This window comes from Ursus americanus, chromosome 9, assembly GCF_024610735.1.
Source record: "Ursus americanus isolate L20-20 chromosome 9, mUrsAme1.1.p, whole genome shotgun sequence".
Lineage (NCBI taxonomy): Eukaryota > Metazoa > Chordata > Mammalia > Carnivora > Ursidae > Ursus > Ursus americanus.
Genome location: NC_142135.1, coordinates 7616665 through 7638029, shown reverse-complemented (window position 1 = coordinate 7638029; position 21365 = coordinate 7616665). Strand labels below are relative to the sequence as shown.

The 21365-nt window shown below is 49.8% G+C and overlaps 1 protein-coding gene and 1 long non-coding RNA gene across 4 annotated transcripts in view; one reads left to right on the top strand and one right to left on the bottom strand.

The window, feature by feature from the left end:
- Window positions 1–21365, bottom strand: part of ZFAT (zinc finger and AT-hook domain containing) — a 277561-nt gene that overhangs the window by 182705 nt on the left and 73491 nt on the right. The window contains exon 1 of one of the 3 annotated variants that reach the window (XM_045812190.2): window positions 3318–3461. The exons of 1 other annotated variant lie outside the window; for it this stretch is intronic. In XM_045812190.2, coding sequence (XP_045668146.2) covers window positions 3318–3336 — 19 coding nt within the window. In that variant the 5' untranslated portion in view covers window positions 3337–3461. Of the gene's footprint in view, window positions 1–482; window positions 1889–3317; window positions 3462–21365 lie in introns of those variants that run through there. One more of the 3 variants, XM_087864596.1, reaches the window with a different exon arrangement.
- LOC148109409 (uncharacterized) lies at window positions 1854–4447 on the top strand. The gene is made up of 2 exons (XR_015725681.1): window positions 1854–2248; window positions 3456–4447. It is a non-coding gene; the product is annotated as an uncharacterized LOC148109409 (long non-coding RNA).

Here is a 21365-nt window from a genome sequence, read left to right as displayed (position 1 = left end):
GAAGGAAGGAAGGAAGGAAGGAAGGAAGGAGGAAGGAAGGAAGGAAGGAAGGGAGGAAGGAAGGAAAAGAAAAGGTCCTGAGGGGCAGAGAAGTGGTGGTGGCCCCTGAAGAAAAGATCTCGTGGCAGAGAGACAAAGAGAGTATCTGACACAGAGAAGGAAGCCAGTAAGGGCCCCCCAAGGAGCCGTGGCGCCGACTTACAAGGCGCTCCAGGACGCCAGGACATCCAAGACCCCCATTTCCATAATGCTGCTCCCAAAGCCTCCTGCTCCTCCTTTCCAGGCGCCATGGCTGAGGGGGTCCCCACAGCCACCCGGGGCCCCAGCAAAGCCAGTGGTTGCTCTGAAGCCAGGTCCCCACTCTGCCCACCCAGCATCAGCCCAGACCCAGTTTGTGGCACCAAGGCACCAGCTTCCAGACTTCAACACTTTGCAGCTCCATCTGGTACATGATTTAAAAGAACAAAGAAAAGTCTTGTTACCATATTTAAAATCCTTTTTAGGGGCGCCTGGGTGGCACAGCGGTTAAGCGTCTGCCTTCGGCTCAGGGCGTGATCCTGGCGTTATGGGATCAAGCCCCACATCAGGCTCCTCCGCTGTGAGCCTGCTTCTTCCTCTCCCACTCCCCCTGCTTGTGTTCCCTCTCTCGCTGGCTGTCTCTATCTCTGTCGAATAAATAAATAAAATCTTAAATAAATAAATAAATAAAATCCTTTTTAAGTTAATATGCCAAGCATAATCTTTTTACAAGCAAACTCGATTATCTATACATTTTCCATTCCTTGACAAAAAGAGACGCAACTTCAAATCTGTAATAAATGTTTAATATGTCTATTTGCCTCACTCCTGGATTCCTTTTTTTTTCCTTTAAAAAATTAATCAAAGTCTACCACACCTTTCCAACCACAAATGTTTTCAAGCAGCAAGTAGATAACAGTGCACTAGGCTTTACAACGGAGAGACCAGGCCTGGGTCGGGAAGGGATAAATACCCGGCCACTAGGCCCTGAGGAGGGAACAGGATTATGTCTCCTTTTGCAGACGGATGGAAGGTACAGGGGTTGCAGAGTTGTGTGATTTCCCTCAGGTCAGGAATCTGGTGACTGGCAGATCTTGGGACCCAGAGAGCACGTGTTCTCTCCACCCTCCCAATTGTTCCAGCCCTTAAAGTTGACACCTGTCCTTGAGAAATTTCAAAGACAGTGAAATTTTAACAGGATAAACAGCTGAGAACAAAGAGAAAACTTCACTCTAGGCTAAGTCCCTTCTACATAATTAAATCGGCCCAGCTTGATGGGGAGGTTTTCAGAGGCAGCATACATGAAACTATCTATAAAAGGAAATGCAATTAAGGAGAGTCTTTTCAGTATACCTAATTCTTGACTGCCCTTGCCCTAGGCAGAAACTTAATTCTACTTAAGGACAGATATCTTTGAGAAGTTGTTAGTAAATTTTAAGGCAAGGGGAGAAAAGGAGCAGGAACCACATTACCAGGTAAATGAGAAAGGCTGAGAAGCGAGCCCTGTGATAATAGATCTCCAAGTTACTGTGATGACCATCTCAGCTAGCTAACCACCTAAAACCGGGGCCCTACCGACCGTCCCCAACTCCATCCTGCTAGCATGTATTATCCTGCTTCCCCTAAATCAACCTAGCAACCAAGCAAAACAGGAAACTTCAGAAATTAGCTGATCATGAGTTGACAATAATACATTTAAAAACTTGATCTCTCATTAATTCCAGCTAGAAAGTGAAACTACAACGAATGCCCAGGTTTCTTTTCTACAACTGGTGAGGTGAGCAGTTTGTTCTATCAGCCGTAGTGGAATTACTTGGCAGGTGGAAGGCAGCAAATCAGGCAAGTCATTATCTTAAGAAAGCGTGCAGGCATACTTAGGGGTCCTGACCCACGGCTGTGACTCTGGGTCCGCTCTGCCACGCACTCCACACACAGGATCTGACACAACAGCGGCATGAGGGCTCTTTACCGCTGCCTGGCATGAAGAGAGGATGGCATGCAAAGCTCTCGCTGTAGAGTGAGTGGCATCCCACACACGGCCAGCACACAGAAGCTCTGGGTGCCTTCTTCAGCCTTCGGCTGGGGGCACTCACTACAGCCGCTTCAGTATGAATCACTAGGCTCAGAAGATGAAGCTGAAAGGAGCAGCTGTGGAGGGCAAGGCCCTTGCTACTAAGTCTGCCATTTCTGAAAGGTCACTGGGCTCTGCAAGGAACGCAGACTGGAAGAGGTAGGAGATCTGTTCATTCATTCTTCCATTCCCCAAGTGCATACTGAGCACTTACTGGGGGCCAAACACTAATAGAGGAATGGAAGTACAGCCAGACACACGAGGGTCTGGATTTCATCCCAAGCTGGAGGAAGTGGGTTCTTAGCCTCGGCTCTGTCATTTTAAAACTGTATGTTGATCTCTCTGAACCCTTGCCCGCATTAGTAAATGACACACAAATTAGCATTGCTGGGAGAAGGGCCCAGCAAACAGCCTGAGGTCAGTGCCAGCATATGGACGATGCTGTTAACCAAAGGTAAGGGATCCCCAGCTCAAGGTTAAGGGTCTTCGACCAGGTGTTAACTGGAAATGCCAGCACCTACTGGGGGGGGGGGGGTATTTTGCAGCGAAGCTGGTTGGGTGGCGAAACCAGAGACTGCTGCCTGGAGGAGGTGGCATCTGAGCTTAACTTTAAAGGGCGAGGAAAAGGGCGACAGGTAGGGGGTAAACGACAGGCCATCACAGCATGTTACAGTCACCAGCAGCAACAACGTTATTCCCTAGCATTTATGGCTCCCTCTGTAGGACACAAAGCTGTTTTTCAGCAGCTCAGTTGAACCCTGTCCCTACATGGGTCTAAAGAAGCTACCCACTTCACAGATGAGGACACCCAGGCCAGGCAAGGAGGAGGCCCCATCCAGGGACCGCAGACCAGAGTGGGCAGGCCGGGATTCGAACCTCCCGCCGCCCAAGACGCCTGCGCTCCGTCGCAGGCGCGCGGCCGGCCCTACCCGTCGCCCTGGAAACGGCCCCGCGCGCCCGCGCGCGCGCAGTTTCCCCTCGCTCACTCTCGAGCTAACATTCTCGTGACTTTTTTTAAATAAAACCCCGAGGCGGCGGGATACTACCAACGAGTGAACGTGCCGTCGAAGGACGCCGCTACGTCCGCTCTCCGCCCTTGGCCGCGGATCCCTCCGCCGACCGGCGGCCCGCGTGCTTCTTCTAGATTCCAAACTCGAAACGGGTTCCCGCGCGCCGCGCCGCACCCCACCCCCACCTCATCCCCACCCCAACCCCCAGCCCGGCTCACCTGCCGCCCGCGTCTCCATGGCAACGCCCCCACCGCGGAGGAAAAAAAAGCCTCGGGCTCTTCCGGGCCCCCTCCCGCGCCGACTGCGAAGGCGAGGCGCCCCGCTGATGCTTCGCTTTTTATTTTTATTTTTTTAAGAAAAGAGCCGGCGAGGTTATGGCGAATCTGCGGCATCCAACATGGCGGATGGAGTCTTCGCCCTCCTCTTCACGGGGCGCTGACGCCGGCGTAGCGGACGTCAGCCTCGGGTGACCCTCCCCCAGCGCCGAGCGCGTCTAGGCTGGGCGGTCTAGTGCGCATGCTCCGGTCCGGCGGGCGCGCTTTGCATCCCGTTCCGCTGGTTCCACCGCTCCGCGTTTTGAGCCACTCCTGGGAAGGCGCTAACGAGAGGCCTGGAATCCGGATCGCAGGATTAGGAGTCTTCCCATTTCTGCAGGGAGCCGGCAGATCCACCTGCCTGCGCATCCTTGGACTCACCTGAGTGGAGCTACTGGGCTAGACGTGCAGGGAGAATTCTGGGTTCGTGTCCCAATTCTGCCCTTTACTAACTAATCTGGGGCAGCGATTTAACTTTCCTTGGGCTCAGTTTACTAATTTGTCAGTCGGGGTGGTGTCCCTCCCAAGGGTTGCAGTGTTTCCCCGAAGCCGGATGCTCTCCGCTGGGGGTACCCGGCTCGATCTAGTCCGGGTCGTACAGCCAGAATTGCGCAGCCTGGAGACACCTGGAGAAAGTGAGCGCCTTCCGTCCTGACTGTCCTGCAGAAAGTCTCAGTTGCGTGTGAGCACGCCTCTCGAACGCTCGCCCATTTCCGCTAGTGTGGCGCGCAGCCTTCTGCAGGCAGCGTGTCTGCTTGAGATGTAATGACCTTGTTTTCAGCTTCCGAAGTGAAGGGGATCCGCTCTGCCACTTCCTTTGGATCTCAGCTCTAGTGACATTTCCAAGGGGGCCCTTCCGCACCACCCCTGCAAAGTAGCCCTTCTAAGTCCCTTTCTGTTTCCTACACAGTATCTGTTAGTGCCTGACATGAATTTATCTCCATCTCGTCTTGGTCACTCCTTTGGCCCCAGAAACTAGAAATGAGCCTGACAGTTATTTATTGAATAAATTAATGAGTTTTGTGTTGCTTGTATTTTTAAGGCTATCTTTTGTTTATAACAAATGATGTCTTTCATTTAGTAATATGAATTTACTAGTAGTAATATAGTTTTCTTTTTAAGCACACTGCTTTACCTTTTTAAGAATTAGTCAACTTTCAAGAAAAGGGTACATATGCAGAGACAAGGGGAAATAATGTAAAAGGGAACCTCAGGTGAGATGTCTGGGAAACAATGATTTATTTTTATGGTTCCCCTGAAAAGCTTATCTATGCTTGTTGCAAGTCTTTATTTTTTTGGAACTACCTCCACTCTGTTGCTGCTCAACTTGAGGTAGTCTTCAGACAGCCCTGAAGCTCATGCCCGTGTGTTCCCTGGGCTCTGGCTCCTATTTATTCTGCCCCATTCCCCACATGAGTGCATTTATGTGTTTACACAGCCCTCTGCCCATGAGCTGGATGAGGAGCGCAGAGGCCACACAGGTCTTTCTCGCGCTGGCTTCCCAGGTCCTACCGCGGGGTAGTAGTACTGAGTGAACCCATTCGTTCCCATCGTCACCTATGTTTCAGTAGTTAAAACCCCCAAGGACACTGAGCTTTAGGATGACGTATCGAATTTCTCAGGAGCCTTGTGTCTTGCTCCTTAATCCTGTTCTTGGGAGATAACGAGTCATTATAACACCCTAAATTTGGGCAGTCCACTAGATTATATGTTCAGAGATATCTCCTTCCCCCATCGTTTCATTTCATCGGCATGACAACTAGGAGGTTAAATTGGACAGATGAGATTATTGTTCTTTTCCAGATGAGAAAAGAAATGTTCAGAGAGGTTATGTGGCTTTTTGAGATCACACAGCAAGCCAGAGAAGACCCAGGTGTGGAACGGGTCTCCACGCCCAGTGTTCTTCCCATTTTATCACATCACCATCAGAGACGTGTCCAAACGACCCATCGGGCCTCCCACAGAACCAAGTCCAAGGTAATCATAGGGTTCCTGCCACACACCCACCACATCCTACATCACAAACAGATGGCTAGGTGGAGCCCATCACAGATTTCATCTGGAAATGAACTGCCTAAAAAGCTGCATTGATGAGCTTTTCCTTCTAGAACTATAAATATTTACAATAATCACTGTTTTGCTGTGAATCGATTTCTATTAGGAAATTAGAGTTGTTCTGGTTGCTGACAATATTGGTTTTGTGCTGGGCTGCTTTCTTGCAGCAGCAATAAATGTTAGCTATTGATTAGCAGATGGATTGCTCCTGGATGTTGTGACCAAAATGAATTTTGGAAATGAAGCAATTTAAAATTTGCCTCGAAATATTAACAAAGTCGAATTAAAAAAAAAAAGCAATTGTGGATTATGGGTGATGGTCCTGAGTTAATTAGTTGGACAGCTACAACCTTCTCTATTATTCCCATGGCATTTTCTTCCTCCTCATTCCAAAGAAGAGTCACTGAACACTTAACCATTACTGAAAACTGGCCTGGCCACAGGCATATGGAAACAACAGAGTCCCTTTCTATGGGACCAGATTTGCAAATGGAGAGACGGCGTCCACTCTGGGCTCATCCATTATTCTGCTGAGTGATTTGCACATTTTCAATCAGCAAACATTTTTATTCTTTTCATTTGCCAGTAATATCTCAAAATGCCTTCAATTAATAAAGAAACACTGGTAGAATTAAATATAAATTGCTCAAAATCATATAATTAATGGCATCCTACTTCCACAGTGGTTCTCAGAGGAGATCAAGCTTCCCAGCTGGACCTTTGGTAGCAATCCTCCCCTCGAGGCTAGCACGTGAAAGAATTTGTATCGATAGGTTTATTAACATGAAATCGCTTCTGGTTATATAATAAATATTCTATGTAATTGAATATATTTGTGTCAATAATTTTATGATTATATCTCAAAGCTGCATGACAAATAGGCATTTACACGAAAAGAGCACATATACATGATTTTACAAGACACTTTCTTGAAAGCAGGTTCTGATAAAGCATATACACAGGTGACCTCAAAATAATGGGCCTCGAGGCACACAGCAATGATAAAATCAGAGGTGGGCATAATCACGGTCTGAGTGAAGTGTTAAAAACCTACACAGGCACACCATAGAGAAAAATCCATTTGAAATTGTGTAAAAGAAAAAGGGGATAGTAATATTAGAACGATATGAGCAGTCTCACTGTGAACAAAATTAGGACCTCAGGAGCAACGTCTTTTCTGAGTTCTGTCTTCTCCGTGGCCATCGAGGGCCATCACGTCTGTGTGTACCCTCAGCCCCCATCTATCGACCTCGATAGTATTTTTTATTAGCACTAACCGGGGCTCCTTCAAAGAAGCTGAGTCCGTGTTTGGGAGCAGGGGAAAATTGGAACAGCCTGAAACATCTTGCTATCGCCAGAAAAGCAGGATGCTGCAAAAGTGCTGGGCTGTTGCTGGAAGCCAGCAGCGGTCAGCTGAGAACAGCAGGTCTCCCCCCCCACCAGCTTGGGATAGCTTCCGCATCACAAAAAATAGCTGGGTCTCTGGTTGTTGATCTCTGAGAACAAGCTGAGTCTACGAAAGGCAAGAGTGTTTCAGGATAAAAAAAGGAAAAGTGATGATGTGTTAGTTCTCTGTTTATGAAGTGGTCTATCTGTACAAGTCAAGAGGAGTGGGTACGTTTACTATGAGTAAGTCAAAATTTTCCAGGAAGAGTAGAAACCGTACCCAAACCAGGAAGGGCTGGTCCAGACCAGTGGTCTCATAAATAACCAGGTAGGAAGAGGGTTCAGAAAGGGTGTCGCAAGTTAGTGGATCAGCCAAATGTCCGGGGAGGACTGCCGACAGATTCAACTGCTGCCGGGCCCTGCCAGTTACAATGAAATGCTACCGAGGCGACTGAAGTTCCTTGTAAACAAGCAGGACCTGAAGCATCTGAGACTCTGTACGCAGAGGTTTACCCTACAGGAACTCGCTTGTAAGTCCCACTGACATGGCAGCTGACCCCGATATGACAGAGGGTGCCCCAACCAGCAAATGCTGCTGCCAGTTGTCACCCTGAAGGATTCCGTGCTCCAGAATCCAAGAGTCAATGACCCAGAAGCTGTGATTGCAATGTACCTGGGGAGGAGATAATCTCTTACTTTTGGGTCTGATATTGCAGTCCTGGAAAAGTACAAAAATAAGTTTTATGGCGAGAAGGGAGAAATTGGTCAAATCAACAGTTACGATTCTTACAAAGAGGCTCTGGGTGCAGTAAAAACGTTTGGGGTTTTTGGGTGTTCGAAGCATTCAAGAGGTGCTGTATTAGATGCATAGAAATATTGAAACGGTAACTTGACTAAGCGTGTGAGTGGTGAAAGAAATGTGATTTGTAAGGTTTTGAGTTTTTATCAGTGGTGTTTGAATAGTTTACAAAAAGGTTAATGGATTTATAAGCATAATAAACATTCTTTAACCCAACTTCAAGCAGTAGTAACTGGGCTGTGTGAAGGAAGGGGCGTGCGCGGCCTGGGATCCCAGCAACAAGAAGGAAAAACAAGAGCGTTGCCAGAGCCTAGAGGAGTGCCAGGCTCATCACTGGGGCCCAGTAAACAGTTATGCCCTGCAGGGAGGGGGTGGGGGAAGGGGTGAACCCAGGAGGCAAGGAAAAGGAACAATGCGGATTTACACCCTGATTTTACGGCCGTGGCAAGGACAGAACTGTTAGATGTTTAGAATAGGAAAAAAAAAAAAAAAAGATTTTGAAAAAGCCCAGGCATCTGGTCGCCTGTGACTAGAGGGCTGATTCCTCCAAACATGTTTCAAAGAATAAGGCTGATGTAGGAGCGCAGATAAGGGGTGTGCTCCAAGATGCACCACGCAGTGAAAAGCAGGGTTCCGGACGGTGCGTGGAGCATGCTACCGTTTGGGAACACTTTTTATAGGCTATGCATGAACACGATTACACACGCACAGTCTGCAAATACACACCGAGCAGCAGACAGCATTGTGAGGATGTCGGGGCCTAGCGATCCAGGCTCCCACGTAGACAGAGTTTCCACGGAATGTGTCTCTAAAACAGTTGAACGTTCCTCCATGAGCGCAGAAGGCCTTTCCAGAGAAGAAAAGAAGGGAGGGAGGGAACTGGAAGGCCCAGCTCGGAGTTCTATGAAGTCCTCTTTCCACGACACAGAGGCTGTAGCACTTTGGACAAGTGGCGTATGTGGGCTGTGCTTTCCTTCTCGGGGCCACATCGGGGAATTGGGGTAGAGGAACGAGGCAGCAGTTGAGAAGCTCGGTGGACGCCATGGTGCTTGTGCTGGGTCACGTCGCTTCAGTCCACCGAGGGGAAAGAGACACGGCGACATGCCGTCAGGAGAGGACAGAGGAGCCCACAGAGTGTCAGGAGATTTGCATTCTGGTCCAGGCATTGCCACCAACCCACTGTGGGACTTAGAGTCTGGATTTCAGTCCCCTCGTCTGTTCAATGGCAGTGGTGGTGAAGCACGGAGTAATAAGACAGCTCCTCGGGCCGCCGTCAACAACAACAATGAAATATCACAATATTGTTTTGAAACTTCTCACAACTGACGCATGAAAAAAGCCCCTGGAGGAGTTTGCAATACACCATCATCACTTCCAGCAGCAAATGTGCAGAAAGTCTGTGCAGAGAAGCTGGCAGGGTGTGCGGGGGTCTGGTCTCGGGGATAGAGGAGAGGAGGAGCTTGTAGAAAGGAACAACTGGGGCTCAGCCAACGGACCCTGGAGCCACAGACATGCCGTGTTTTAATTGTTCTCGTAAAGGCCAAAAGAAAGGAAAGGTGTCTGTGGGAAGTCATACAACAGTGGCCCCCAGTGAACCATGCCTCCCTGAGATCACACGTGTGTGTAACCCCCTCCTACACTGACTTTGGAATTGACCTTGTGACATGCTTTGACCAAGGGGACACACACAGAGGCTTGACCAGCACTTTCTCACTGGGTATTGCCCCCCGGGACACTCCCCTCGGAAGCCAGCCACCATGCTGCAGGGAAGCTCAAGCTAGAATACCCGACAATGAGGCCACACGGCCCGGGAATCCAGAGAAGAGACTCTCCTGGACATTTAGGTTCCAGCCGCTCCCCAGCCAGTGCAGCCACGTGAGGGACATCGGCTACTCCACGGGGCACCGAAGAACCACTGGCCGGGCCTACTCCACCCATGAAATTGTGAGAAATTGGAGGTTTTTGTTGGGCAGCAATAGGAAACAGACATGAGACATCACCCAACTTCGCCTTGCAACAAAGCTCAAACTTCAGTTTCAAGGGTTTGAGATCTCCCGCATCAATTTGGGGGAAGGTAGAGTCTTTAAAGCTTGCTCCCCAGAAGCAAACAGGAATGAGAGAAACAGACCTCTGGATAGACTCTAAGCTGTTTCAACCAAAGGAGACTTCCTGAAGAAGAAAGCAGCAGCATGGTGGAGGCCTTCAGGATGATTGGAATTTGGATCAAAGAAGACAGGTCAGCAGGCGGCTCTGAAAGCAGCAGCAGGAGCAGACAGCACCAAGAAAGACAAGCCAGGGAGGGGCTGACCACAGAGGGGAGTCATGCAGGGAACATTCGAGGTGGCAGGAAGCAGGCATTCCCAAAGAACCGCACAGTTAAATATTCCATACAGCTCTTAGTTCTGATGGTCTGTGCAACTCTCAGACCACACCCATCATTGGAGGCTGTTAACCTTAGAAGTAAAACATTTTACCAGCAAAAATGGGTTTATTCAAGAATAGCAGAGAATTGCAATTCGGGATGAGCAAGCTAGCGCAAAAACACAGGCAAGTCCCACAAACAAGGAAGAGGAATGTTACTGTACGGAGAAGAAGGTGGAATTTGGAAGGGGTTGTGTTGAAGGAAAGGCCATTGGAGAAAGGCAGGAGGAGTTCAGGGCCGATGAGGGGTTCTCACGGCCACGCTGCAGGGGTGGCCCAGCTCCCATGGGAGATAATGTGCATTGTTTCGTTAGGCCTGTAATTGATACCCCTTCCTGTAACTGACGTTGAATGCTGTGGCTCCCCGCTCCAGCCCCCCAAGTCCTCTTGTGTGGGCCTTCTCTTATTTTCACAAGGCCCAGAATATATGATCACCAGGGAGAGCTGCTGTTGAGGTAAATCTTGCTGCTGCCGGAACAAGGAGAAATGAAACCAAATAAATGATTGTGACTCCATGGGCCAATCTTCTAGAGTTTTTCACACCCTTCATGCTCATCATTTCACACAGCCTTCACCGCCATCGTATAAGGCAGGGAGACAACAGTGAACAGCCAGGCTAAGGACTTTCCCAATGTCACCTCGGGACCAGAGGCAGGGCCTCACGAAGAGCCCAGGCCTTTCTGCGTGGCCCCTCTATCAGCCCCTTCTGCTTCTGACGACTTGTCCAGCGAATAAGGGCCCTGTAGCCTGTGGTGGGGAGGCCATCTTTCATGTGAGTCCCCAAGGAGTGCACAGAGAGGCAGGCAGGGCAGGACGAGCAGCCCTGGGTTGTGTGCTTAGCCAGAAGTGTGGGGTGAGCAGCGGTGGGAGAGAAAGCCCAATTAGTAGAAGGTCATGGCCTGAGCTGCCTGGCTCGATCTTTGCTGTGAGATGCCACATTCCACTTGCTCTGCTGGCCTTTGATCGACCACAGGGCATTCCACAGGTCCCCACAGTTTCCCCGAGCATCCACTGGGCCTGCTGCTGAGCCTCACGGCCCCACAGGAAGTGGCTGACCGCTTTTCTAGGGATGGCGGACTCAAGGTCAAGTGCCAACACAGTGCCTGCCAGCCTTCTGCGCTGCCTCGGTCACTAATGCTGGAGAAAGAGGAGGCAGGAGGCTCCCATTTTAATAAAATTCTCTAAAATTCTCTTATGTACCTTTTCAGCCCAAATCCAAAGCTCACGGGCTAGTGGAAGAGGCAGCCCCAGAGTAGAGGGATGGGAGTTCTAGTCCACTCAGTGTCTGCAGTACAAATAACAGTTTCATGTCGAACCGGACACGCTTCGCCTCGCCTAACACGTCACCATTTCTTAAAGATGCCGGGCCGTTGTATGTGTCTAGAATATTTCCCCCACATTCCTCCACCTGTTGGACTCCTTTACATCCTTCAGAACCCTGGCCAAATGTTCCTGGCTCTGTGAAGCCTTCCTTACACCCCAGGCAGAGTCAGTGACTCCATCAGTCCTTTTCCATGACTCCTACATGCTGTGCCGACCCTGTGAATGCACCTGTCTTCCCTTTTGAACAGGGAAGCAGCCGGACCTGACTCACCTCTGTCCACCCCCCCACCCCATGCCCCCGCCAAGGGGATGATCTGAGCCCACATGGCTAACTCAGCTGGTAGCAAACTGACAGTTTAGCATAAGGCTATGAAAGAACTGTCAGGATGTTTGCTGAGTAACACTTGGGAGAAATTCATTAAGAAAAAAAGGTCAGGTCATTCATTCACTCCTAGAGCATTGATGGGGTGCCTACCAAGTGCCAAAATTGTTCTCTAAAGACCACAAATGTGGTCACAGCATCGGTCCTCCAGAATTTCATAACCCAATAGAGGGAATGATGCATTAGAAGAGGAGTGCAGTAGGTGCGCCGTGCAGAAGAGAAGGACTTGGGACTCAAGGCAAGGAGAACACAGTCCAGCCTGAAGGGTCAGAGAAGACCACTAGAAGGCATAACTCACGGGGCGTTGAGGGGTTTGGTAGGGAGACCGCTCCAGGCAGAAGGAACAGCCGGGGCCAAGGTGCAGGGGGAAAGAAACAGCAAGCTGGACACAGGAGGCCTGGGGGTGACGGGAGGCAAGAAGAGAAGGAAGCAGAAGTCACCCTATTACATTCAGAGGTAGTTCTCCTTGGCCCTACCATTCAGGTGGCTGTTTTGGGTCCTCCCTTTATAGACCCAAGCAAAGGCGAAAGATGACTCACGCAGGAGCTCTCTCACCTGGCCATCCCCCCTGCGACCGACCGGCAGCTCACAGTGTTGAGACAGGTGCTTGGATCCTGAGACGGAGCCCAGCTGGCCCAAAAGGCAAACAGGAGAAGCGCACCATATCACTTCGCCCTCTCTGGATGACTGACACAAGCTGAGAGCTGCCTCTCACCTCACAGATGAGGAAGGTTCCGGGGGAAGAAGCTGGTTTAAGACCGCACAGCGAGATAAGCAAGAATTGGGCGCCTGGGGACATGGAGCTTCAAGGACACTCTCTCTGGCCTTGAGAGGCTCACAACCTTTCATGGGCTCAACTGTGTCCCCCCCCAAATTCATATGCTGCAGACCTAACTCCCAAGTACCTCAGGATGTGACTGTACTTGGAAAAAGGTCTTTTGGGAGTTAATCAAGGTAAAATGATGTCATATGGGTGGGCCCTAATCCAACATGATTGGTGTCTTTGAAAGGAGACGAAGACCCAGACACCCACAGAGGGGAGACCAGTGGAAGCTACAGGGAGGAGAAGACGCCGTCTACAAGCCAGGGAGAGCAGCCCCAGAAGGAAAGCAACCGCTCCAACACCTTGATCTTGGACCTCCACCTCCAGAACCGAGAGGAAACGAGTTCCTGTTGTTTCGGCCGCCCAGTCTGTGTGCTTGGTTATGGCAGCCCCCGCAGCCTTGGACACCACCCTCGAGAAGCCAGGTGAGAACACTAGCCCCTGGGGTCATAGGGATTCTGACCAAGCGAAACGGTGCTCTGCAAGCACCATTACAGAACCCCCGCCCTTTAGAGCACCTGCCCCTCCCTCTATTCACACTGCTCTGCAGCTCCGCTCTGGCTCCTCGGTCCTCAGGCCCCCAGCAGGAACCAGATAGCACTGCAAACTGGGCAATTGAAGGAGAGTCTAATAAAGGGACTCTATACAAAGGTGTGGGCAGAGTTGAAGATAGTAAAAGGAAGACGGGGAAGCTTTTCAGGCCCCCTCTCCCGCAAGCCTGCAGGCACAAGGGAAGGGAGGCACACTGTGGAACCCACAGCCAGGGGAGTGCATCTGTGGAAAGACCACCTCCTGAGGGCTGTGGACATGTCACCAGCCCTCTGTAACTTAACAGAGCAGGGGACAGGAATAAATGTCCAGACTGTTCTCTCCTTCCACCCCCCTGATCTCCTGCCTGCATGTCCCCTTGCCTGACCCTTATGGGAAGTCTCCCTCTGACTGCCCCTTCACTGTACTTGGGGGGGGGGGGAGGCGAGGGTCACAGGAGCCTGCCTCTGGGATGGTCACCTCCCTGACCTCATGCACAAGAAACAGCTCAACAAATGCAGATTTCAACCTGTAACAGGGGATGGGCGACCAAAACTCCTCGTCGGAGCACAGTTATAGAGTTCCTGCTGTAACTGGCTCAGAAGAGGTGCAGACGGGAAACCGGCAACCTGGAAAGAAAAGTGTCCGTGAGCGTCTCAAGTACTTCCAACTGTCACAAAACAAGGTCTGACATCAGAGAGGTGGCTGGTTAGCTTTTCCAACATGCGGCATCAAGCCAGCCTAGAAGATGCGCCACGGGGTTGCTCACCAACTCATTTATAACCTTCCATTCTTGGGAATCAGGGGGTCACATCCGCTGGGCAACACTTGGTGTAGAATTTTATGCCAGTTTCCACGAATAGGCTCAGGCTGCATCTTTGCAGGTGCTCCAGAGGGAGGACAAGGGAGGAAACCTTCAGGCTGTGCTCTCATTTACCACCTTTGACTCCCCCCTTCCCCCGCCACCGCCCGCCCACTAGGAGAGACAGCAGCTGCTCTCCAGATCCGTGGGCACGCGTCTTGACAGGAAGGGGAGATGCGGTGAGCTCCAACCCTAGTCAAGGCGTAGCAGAAGGCAGGACAACAGAATGAGGGGTACCACAAGGTGCCATTGGTCAATACGTACAGCATGGGCAGTGGCCAATCGGGGTTACCCCCTTAGTTCCAGGATCCAAGGGCTGAGGTCCTGGGCCATGTTGGGCTGGCGGGCCACGCTGACAGGGGTGTGGGGACACAGCACCGAGGTTCAGAGGACCTCTATCTATCTCCTAAACCACTAGGTATGGAAATGCATTGTCCTTTTAAGAATCACTGTGACCACCAGTGTGCAGGGCTGGAAGGGCAACCCTGCTGGTAGGTTGACCAACTTAGTCTCGGTTGGTCTGGAATTTCGTGGTGTTCCCCTGGCACACCCTGTGTCCCAGGAACCTTCTCAGTCCTGACCTGTGTGCTACTGTGACTTATTTGCAAACCCCGGAAGGAGAGCTGTCTCTGCCACGGTAGGTGCTCATTCCTTCCCCTGCTGAGAGCACCCCGCGGGGAGGGGGTCAGAGCAGAGTCGGATCAGCAGGGGCTCTGAAGGGGTTCACCCCACGCCCCCCGCCCAGTGAAGACCCCCCTCCCTTAGCTGGCTGAAGTCTGCATGGTTCCAGTACCCTCGGAGATCCTGGGGAACAGGACCTGCTCTCCTCACCACTAGCACTGTCCTCAAACACTGTTCCAAAGGCATTCCCGAAGTTCCTCCAGGTACCACCATGCTCCCCTGCTTGGGAAAACTGTCACCTATCTGTCCCGATGCTGCTGCTTAGCTACTTTTTTCTCACCCTTCAGCCCCCTGGTTGGAAGCCCCCTTCTCAGAGAGGGCTCCCCAACCAGGCAGGTGAGGCAAGGTGTACCCCCTGAGTGTTTCCTGGAAACACACCGGTATTGTGTGTTTAATGACTTTCTCCCCCAGAACCGGAAGTTCCCCAAGGGCACAAGCTCAAGTGCCTGGCAAAGAGCCTATGTTCTACAAATGCTGAGAGAAGGACAAGACTAGGCAGAAGACAAACAGCACAGTGCTAGCAGGATGGAACCCTTTCTGATATGATTAGGTTATGAAAAGCTGTTGTCTCAGCCTTTGCCTCGATTCTCTGTGTAAACATGAAAGCTCTGCTTTCAGCTTCTCCACCATGAGCCTAGGCAGGTGGGGAAAGGGGCCTCAGAGACTAAAGGCTCGGTAATTACCATACGGCTGTTAATTGTCCATTAATTTACTCCACACTCTTTCCCTTTGGGACCGGGGCATGCCAGGCACTGCGGAAGCATCAGGGGCACAATGATGCATGAGACAGATGAGAGTCCTTCTCTCCTGGTGTTTGGAGTGCCTCCCACTAAACAAGCAGGAGATCATTTTAATTAGGGAGTGACATAAAGAAAAAAAATAAGGGGTAATGTTTTCGAAAATGTGTGTGTGTGTGTGTGTGTGTGTGTGTGTGTGTGTGTGTGTGTGTTTAGGGAGGGGGATGACTGGGCTGTTTGGGGTGAATGCTCAGGAAAGGTCTCCCCAAGGAGGTGAGAGTTGACCTGAAACCTGAACGATGAGAAGGAACCAGCCTGGTGGATCCCCGAGGGAAAAGTGATCCAGGCAGAGGGAATAGCCAGTGCAAAGGTCCTGAGGTCAGAAGAAAACTGGTGTGTTTAAGCAGCAGAAAGAAAGGCAACGGGGCGGGTTTTTTCTGAGGCAGAGGAAAGGGCCCTGTTGCTCTTCTGTTCCCTATCTCCTCCCACTGGCTTCCTCTTCCTGTGATCATCACAAGACCCTTCCTCCCCTCTTCTCAGTGATGTCTTCCTTTGCGTTTCCTACAGACTCTGAGATTTAAAACCAAATGAAAACATACTGCCAACAAAAATGCTTTTAAAAGTGCCACTCTTTAGAATTTATAAAAACACAAGTCAAACCAGTCCCACGACTTCCAAATGAATGGGATTTTTAAAGAAGTAGCACAACCAGAAACTGAAGCTATCTGTCTATGTCAGGGGTCAGCAATCTTTTTGTAAAGGGCCAGATAGTTACTATTTTGGGCTTTGCAGGCCATAGGGTATGTGCCACAGCCACTGCCCTCTGCAGCTCGTGAGAGCAGCCACAAGCAGCGTCTAAAGGAATGAGCAGGACCACATTCCAGAAAAATTCTATTGACAAAAACAGGCAACAGGGGAATTTGGCTCCTGACCCCTGATCTACTTCACAATGATAAATATCATAAATCAAAAACACATTGTTGTTTTAGCTCTAACTGTGGGCCAGGCAATCAGGATACTTTCTGGGTGCTCCTGTCTCCTGGTATGAAGCAGACATGCTGTACCAGGTACAGCAATGAGGAACGACCCCGGAGCGCCTGAAATGTACCCCATCTGTGTCTACACTGAGTAGTACAATTCTATAAAATCTGATATTCCAGTATTAAAAAGTTTTTTACTTCACAAAATATTTTCCTGAGGCCAAGCCTAAGCCAGCTTGGCCTTTCGCAACTTCCTGGTTCTCTTCAGTAGATCTGGGCAGCCTTCCAAATTGTAGGTAGGAAGGCAAAGGTCTGCAGGCTCCCCTGGCCATCACTGCCAGGTGGCATGTCCCATGAACGCAAGTCTCAAATGAAATTGTGCAAAGCATTTGTAAGCATGGTGCAAACCCTTATAAGCAAGCAGACACAGAAGCAGACATGTAAACTCTTGCTGAAAGTCTGTGCCGTCCCACTCCATGTCCCTTAGACCCTCTGCAAGGATCCATGTGAAGCAGACACCAATAACAGAGCAACGAGGTTTAGCTAACACTCTCCGTGGACTGGAGGCGAAACCCCTGGCCTACGGCAGAAGAGATTCTCATCCAGGGCAGCGCCATGGAGAGGGTGTGGATGCTGGGCTCACTGGACTTCTAGTCCCCATCCATGCCCAGCAGGTACGCCTGCACAGGACACCTACCCAAACCGAGATCCAGCACCACGCTTACCAGTGAAGAAGGAACCCGCGATCTTTTTAAAGTTTCTGTAGCTTATAGCAGCAGTCCTGACATCTGCTTTCCTAAGCAAGTCCTTCCAATGTTAAAGTTTTAGTCTATCTTGAGATCTACCTGCACACACGGCTGTTACAGAGTTTATACTGAAATATTTTTAAGTAAATTATACATATCACATACTTCTCTTCTATTGAATTTGTGATTCTTAAAAATTCATCCCATTTTTCCAGTTACTGATTTTGGATTTTATTAAATGGGAGGTAAAATAAAATATATGACTTTTAGTTTCAGTTTTGCAATTGTGAAACCCATGAATTTTTATACATGAATAGTCATATTTGAAAGTTAAGAGAATCCTTAAGCATTCTTCGTAGGAGAATTGTATTGCAAGAAAAGAAAACACATCTCTTCCATGTAAGAGCTCCATTTCAGCTAATACCTTTATAAGGAACGATGACCTATAATTTACAGTTACAAACACAAACGCAGGAGATGAACTGACCTCAAGCAGTCTTTCTATCACAGCAAAATCAGGACATGAGCTTAACTAGAATGTAGGGCACATGAAAAATGAGAAACAGAAGAGAGAAAGTTGGCCATGTCTCAAAGCTTGTTTGCACGAAAATGCAACGTACATTGAACAGCTTGGGCGGATCGGGTCCCAAACTGGTGAGCAGATGACTTATTTTTACCAAATGAAATGGTCAAGACGATAACCCTGATTTATGGAACCGGATGTGTGGACAGCACTCTGAAAGAGAAGCTAAAGGACGACTGACCCACTTAGTCTTTGCTGCACAAAAACAGCCCAACACTCAGTGACTTCAAATAACAGCCCTTTGTGATGAGAGCCCCATGCCCGGGGGGGCTGGGGGAGGGGAGGGCTGGAGGGGGCGCTCTGCTCGAGCAAGCACAGGGTGCACGGGACTCCACTCTGGGCTGCGCCTGGCTAGGATGCTTTAGGCGGGGCAGCTCTGCTTCGCATGGCTTTCATCCACCCACCCGAACCATGAGTTAGCCTAGGCATGTCCTTGTCATCCGGATGGCAGAAGCCAAATGACGGCTTGAAGTCCTTCCATCTCATTGACCAAGGCAAGTCACAAGGCCAAATTCATCAGAATCCACAGGTAGGGAAACATACTCTGCTTTTTGGTGAGAGAAGATAAAGTCACAGGACAAAGGGTGAAGGAGTGGGACCGATGACACAATCTACTAGTCCTACCATCATGAACCCAGAGTAAGGCACTAAGTACACCCCAAGAATTTGCTTCCTAAATCACTGACCCCACTACATGCTTGGCTGATAAGAAAAGAGAGAAGACTCTCCCACTCCAGGTTTGCTATAAAAAGGTGATATCCTTTCTACCTTGGGCTTCGATGGACGATGGATTTGAGTTTGGGTTAGATTCTGCCATTTGTTGGCTGTGTGACCCTGGGCAAGTGGCACTCACTCCCTGGTGTGTCCCTTCCCCTGGCGACAGCATCCGGCATCTTCCCAGGGAACTTCCTCCCCCTTGGAGTGATTTTTAAAAGTATCATGATTATCGACATTGTAACGGGTATTCGTGAGCTCTGTGACCCTGGGGCACTCATTTCTGGGCCTCTCGGTAAAACTGGAGGAGAGTTAGAGTCCACAGCTCACCATTCCAACACCAGAGTGAGCCGAGCCGCCGCGCCTCCAGTTCTGACCTGCAAGTGAAGGCTTCCTTGCACCCATGAAGCCCTTTCCTGAGCCCTAGAGCGTCGGCGTGATGAGGCGCACACCACTAAGGCTAGACCACCCGAGTCTGTGATCCTGGCCCCACTCTCACAAGCGGGGGCCCCGGGCAAGTCCTGAGACCTTCTGTGCCTCAGTTTCCCCATTTGCCAAGCAAGGTGGTGTTCTCTGCTGTACGGGCTTCTTGTGAGGCTTAAATAAATACGCGATACTAGGTTTTCTTCTAAAATATTCAAAGCAGTGCTCCTCTTAGGCTCTGGGAGACTTGACATCTCGCAAACCTAATTCGGATTTTTCTGTTCTCCACCCTGCCTTCACATCGTGACAGCGTTTGGGTCAGTTCCATTAGGCTGGTCTCTGCACAATGGACATTTTAGACGAGCCAGCAGCTGTCCAGATCCGCTGACCTGTTCTTTGGTCCTTATGCTCTACTGACACTTATGTCGGAGAGAAAGTAGAACAAGAAGTGTGGCCTGGGAGTTATTTGCTGCAAACAAAGTAAATCCTGAGAATGTTGAGGGGCAAACCTGCACTCCCCCAGCTCCTCTCGGAGCAATGCCTTGGCCACACTCCCTCGGTGACTGGGCACAGACAGCATCACTCCTCCCTTCCCCCAGCCACCCTCCAACCTCGGGTGATGTTCATAAGCCTCGACATTTCCCATGACTCCTGTCTTTCTCAAATGCATTTGGCGCAGTTACAACCTCCCTTGGATGCTCCCGGGTCCCCCAGGCACATAATCCATTTGCCCCTCCTGCTTCTCGCCGGAGCCACTTGTGGCGGGACAGACCCAGATCACTTCAGCCATCCTGAACTCCTTCTGCAGCACCTGGGACAGCCTTGGCACTCAGTAACTACTTGTTGGAAGAAGCAGAAATTAAAGGACTAAATGTCTCCATTCGCTACGGTGAGCAGATAAATGTTTATAGGAACACTTGGGGGACCAGAGCCCTGATTTGAGACGTACATGGGCATCTCTGCAGGAATTCCCAAGATGACATTTAACACAGAGTACTGGAGTTAAAATGACTTTAAAGATCTTCTATTCCGCCCCCCTCATTTTACAGATGAGAAAGCTGAAGCCCAGAGAAGCTAAGCGTATCCATCAGGCACGCAGGATGACGAGAGCATAAAAGTCCATATTTCCTAGCAACTTTTTTTTTTTTAAGATTTTATTTATTTGACACAGAGAGAGAGAGAGAGAGCACAAGCAGGGGGAGCGGCAGGCAGAGGGAGAGGGAAAAGCAGGCTTCCCTGCAGAGCGGGGAGCCCAATGTGGGGCTCGATCCCAGGTCCCCGGGATCATGACCTGAGCTGAAGGCAGCCGCTTAACCGACGGAGCCACCCAGGCTCCCCTTTCCTAGCAACTTTAAAGAAGCTGGAAATAGTTTTCTTTTCTGAAGAAGAGAGCATTAAGTGAGGCACACGAGTGTTGCTTTTGAAACATCTGAAGGGTGACTATATGAAGAAGAGCTTAAGAGAACAGAAGTGTCCAAAGATGAAAGGGGTGCCCCTGGTCACAGGGAGTGCTGTGTCACTGGAGGAGCCCAAGCACAAACTGAGAAAGAACTTCCAGAGAGGAGAGAAGCATCAACACAGGGGCAGGGTAATGGCTAAGATGATAAAGACAGAAAAACAAAAACAAAAAAACAAACCAGTGTTGAGAAGATAGGGAGCAACCGGAACTCTCGGATGCTGCCTGTCGGAGAGGTAACTGTACGGCCACTTTGGAAAAGTCGGCAGTTTCCAGTAAGGTTACACTTACATCTACCCTATGATCCCGCAAATTTCACTCCTAGAAATAGACTCCACGGAGAGGCACGCGCTTCCCCAAAAGACAGACGTGAGATAGATGTTCACCACAGATCGGTCACAACAACCCCTAGTTCTTCGCTGCGTCCTGAGTGCACAGCGTGTTCAGTTTTCAATAATTCATCAGGGTGCACAGTTGTGATATGTGTGGTTTCCGGGGGTATATAAAAAAAGATTTTCAATTTAAAAAAAAGTTTGCAATTAAAAATTTACACATAAACAGGAGCCAGGCAGCTTTTGGCTTGGGAGTCTCTGATTTAGAACTAGCCCCTGGTTACAAAGTTAGATAACAAAACTGGAGTTGAAACCCAGGTCCCCCAGCTCCGAGTGAGGAAAAGGAATTGATACTTAGTGAAAGCTTTCTGTGTGCAAGACACATATAAATTCAATCCTCAGAATAACTCTCAGAGAAGGAATTACTGTGTTCGTTTTTGCAGCTGAGAAAATGAGGGCCCACAGAGAGAACGAATTTAACTAGGATCGTACAGCTAGTTGGCAGTAACGAAAGTGTCATCTGGGCCCAGGCCTGTCTGATTCTGACCCCATGTTCTTAAGCTGCTCCACAGGCTTGAAATGCAAACACGGTTCTTCTTACATGAGCATTGCGTGAGTGTAAAAATAAACGATAAGCCCCATGCTAAGAAATACTATCCAGTTATCACTGGCTTCAGCTGCCAGGAGCCAAGGCTGCAAAATCTTATTAGGGGATGGCTAT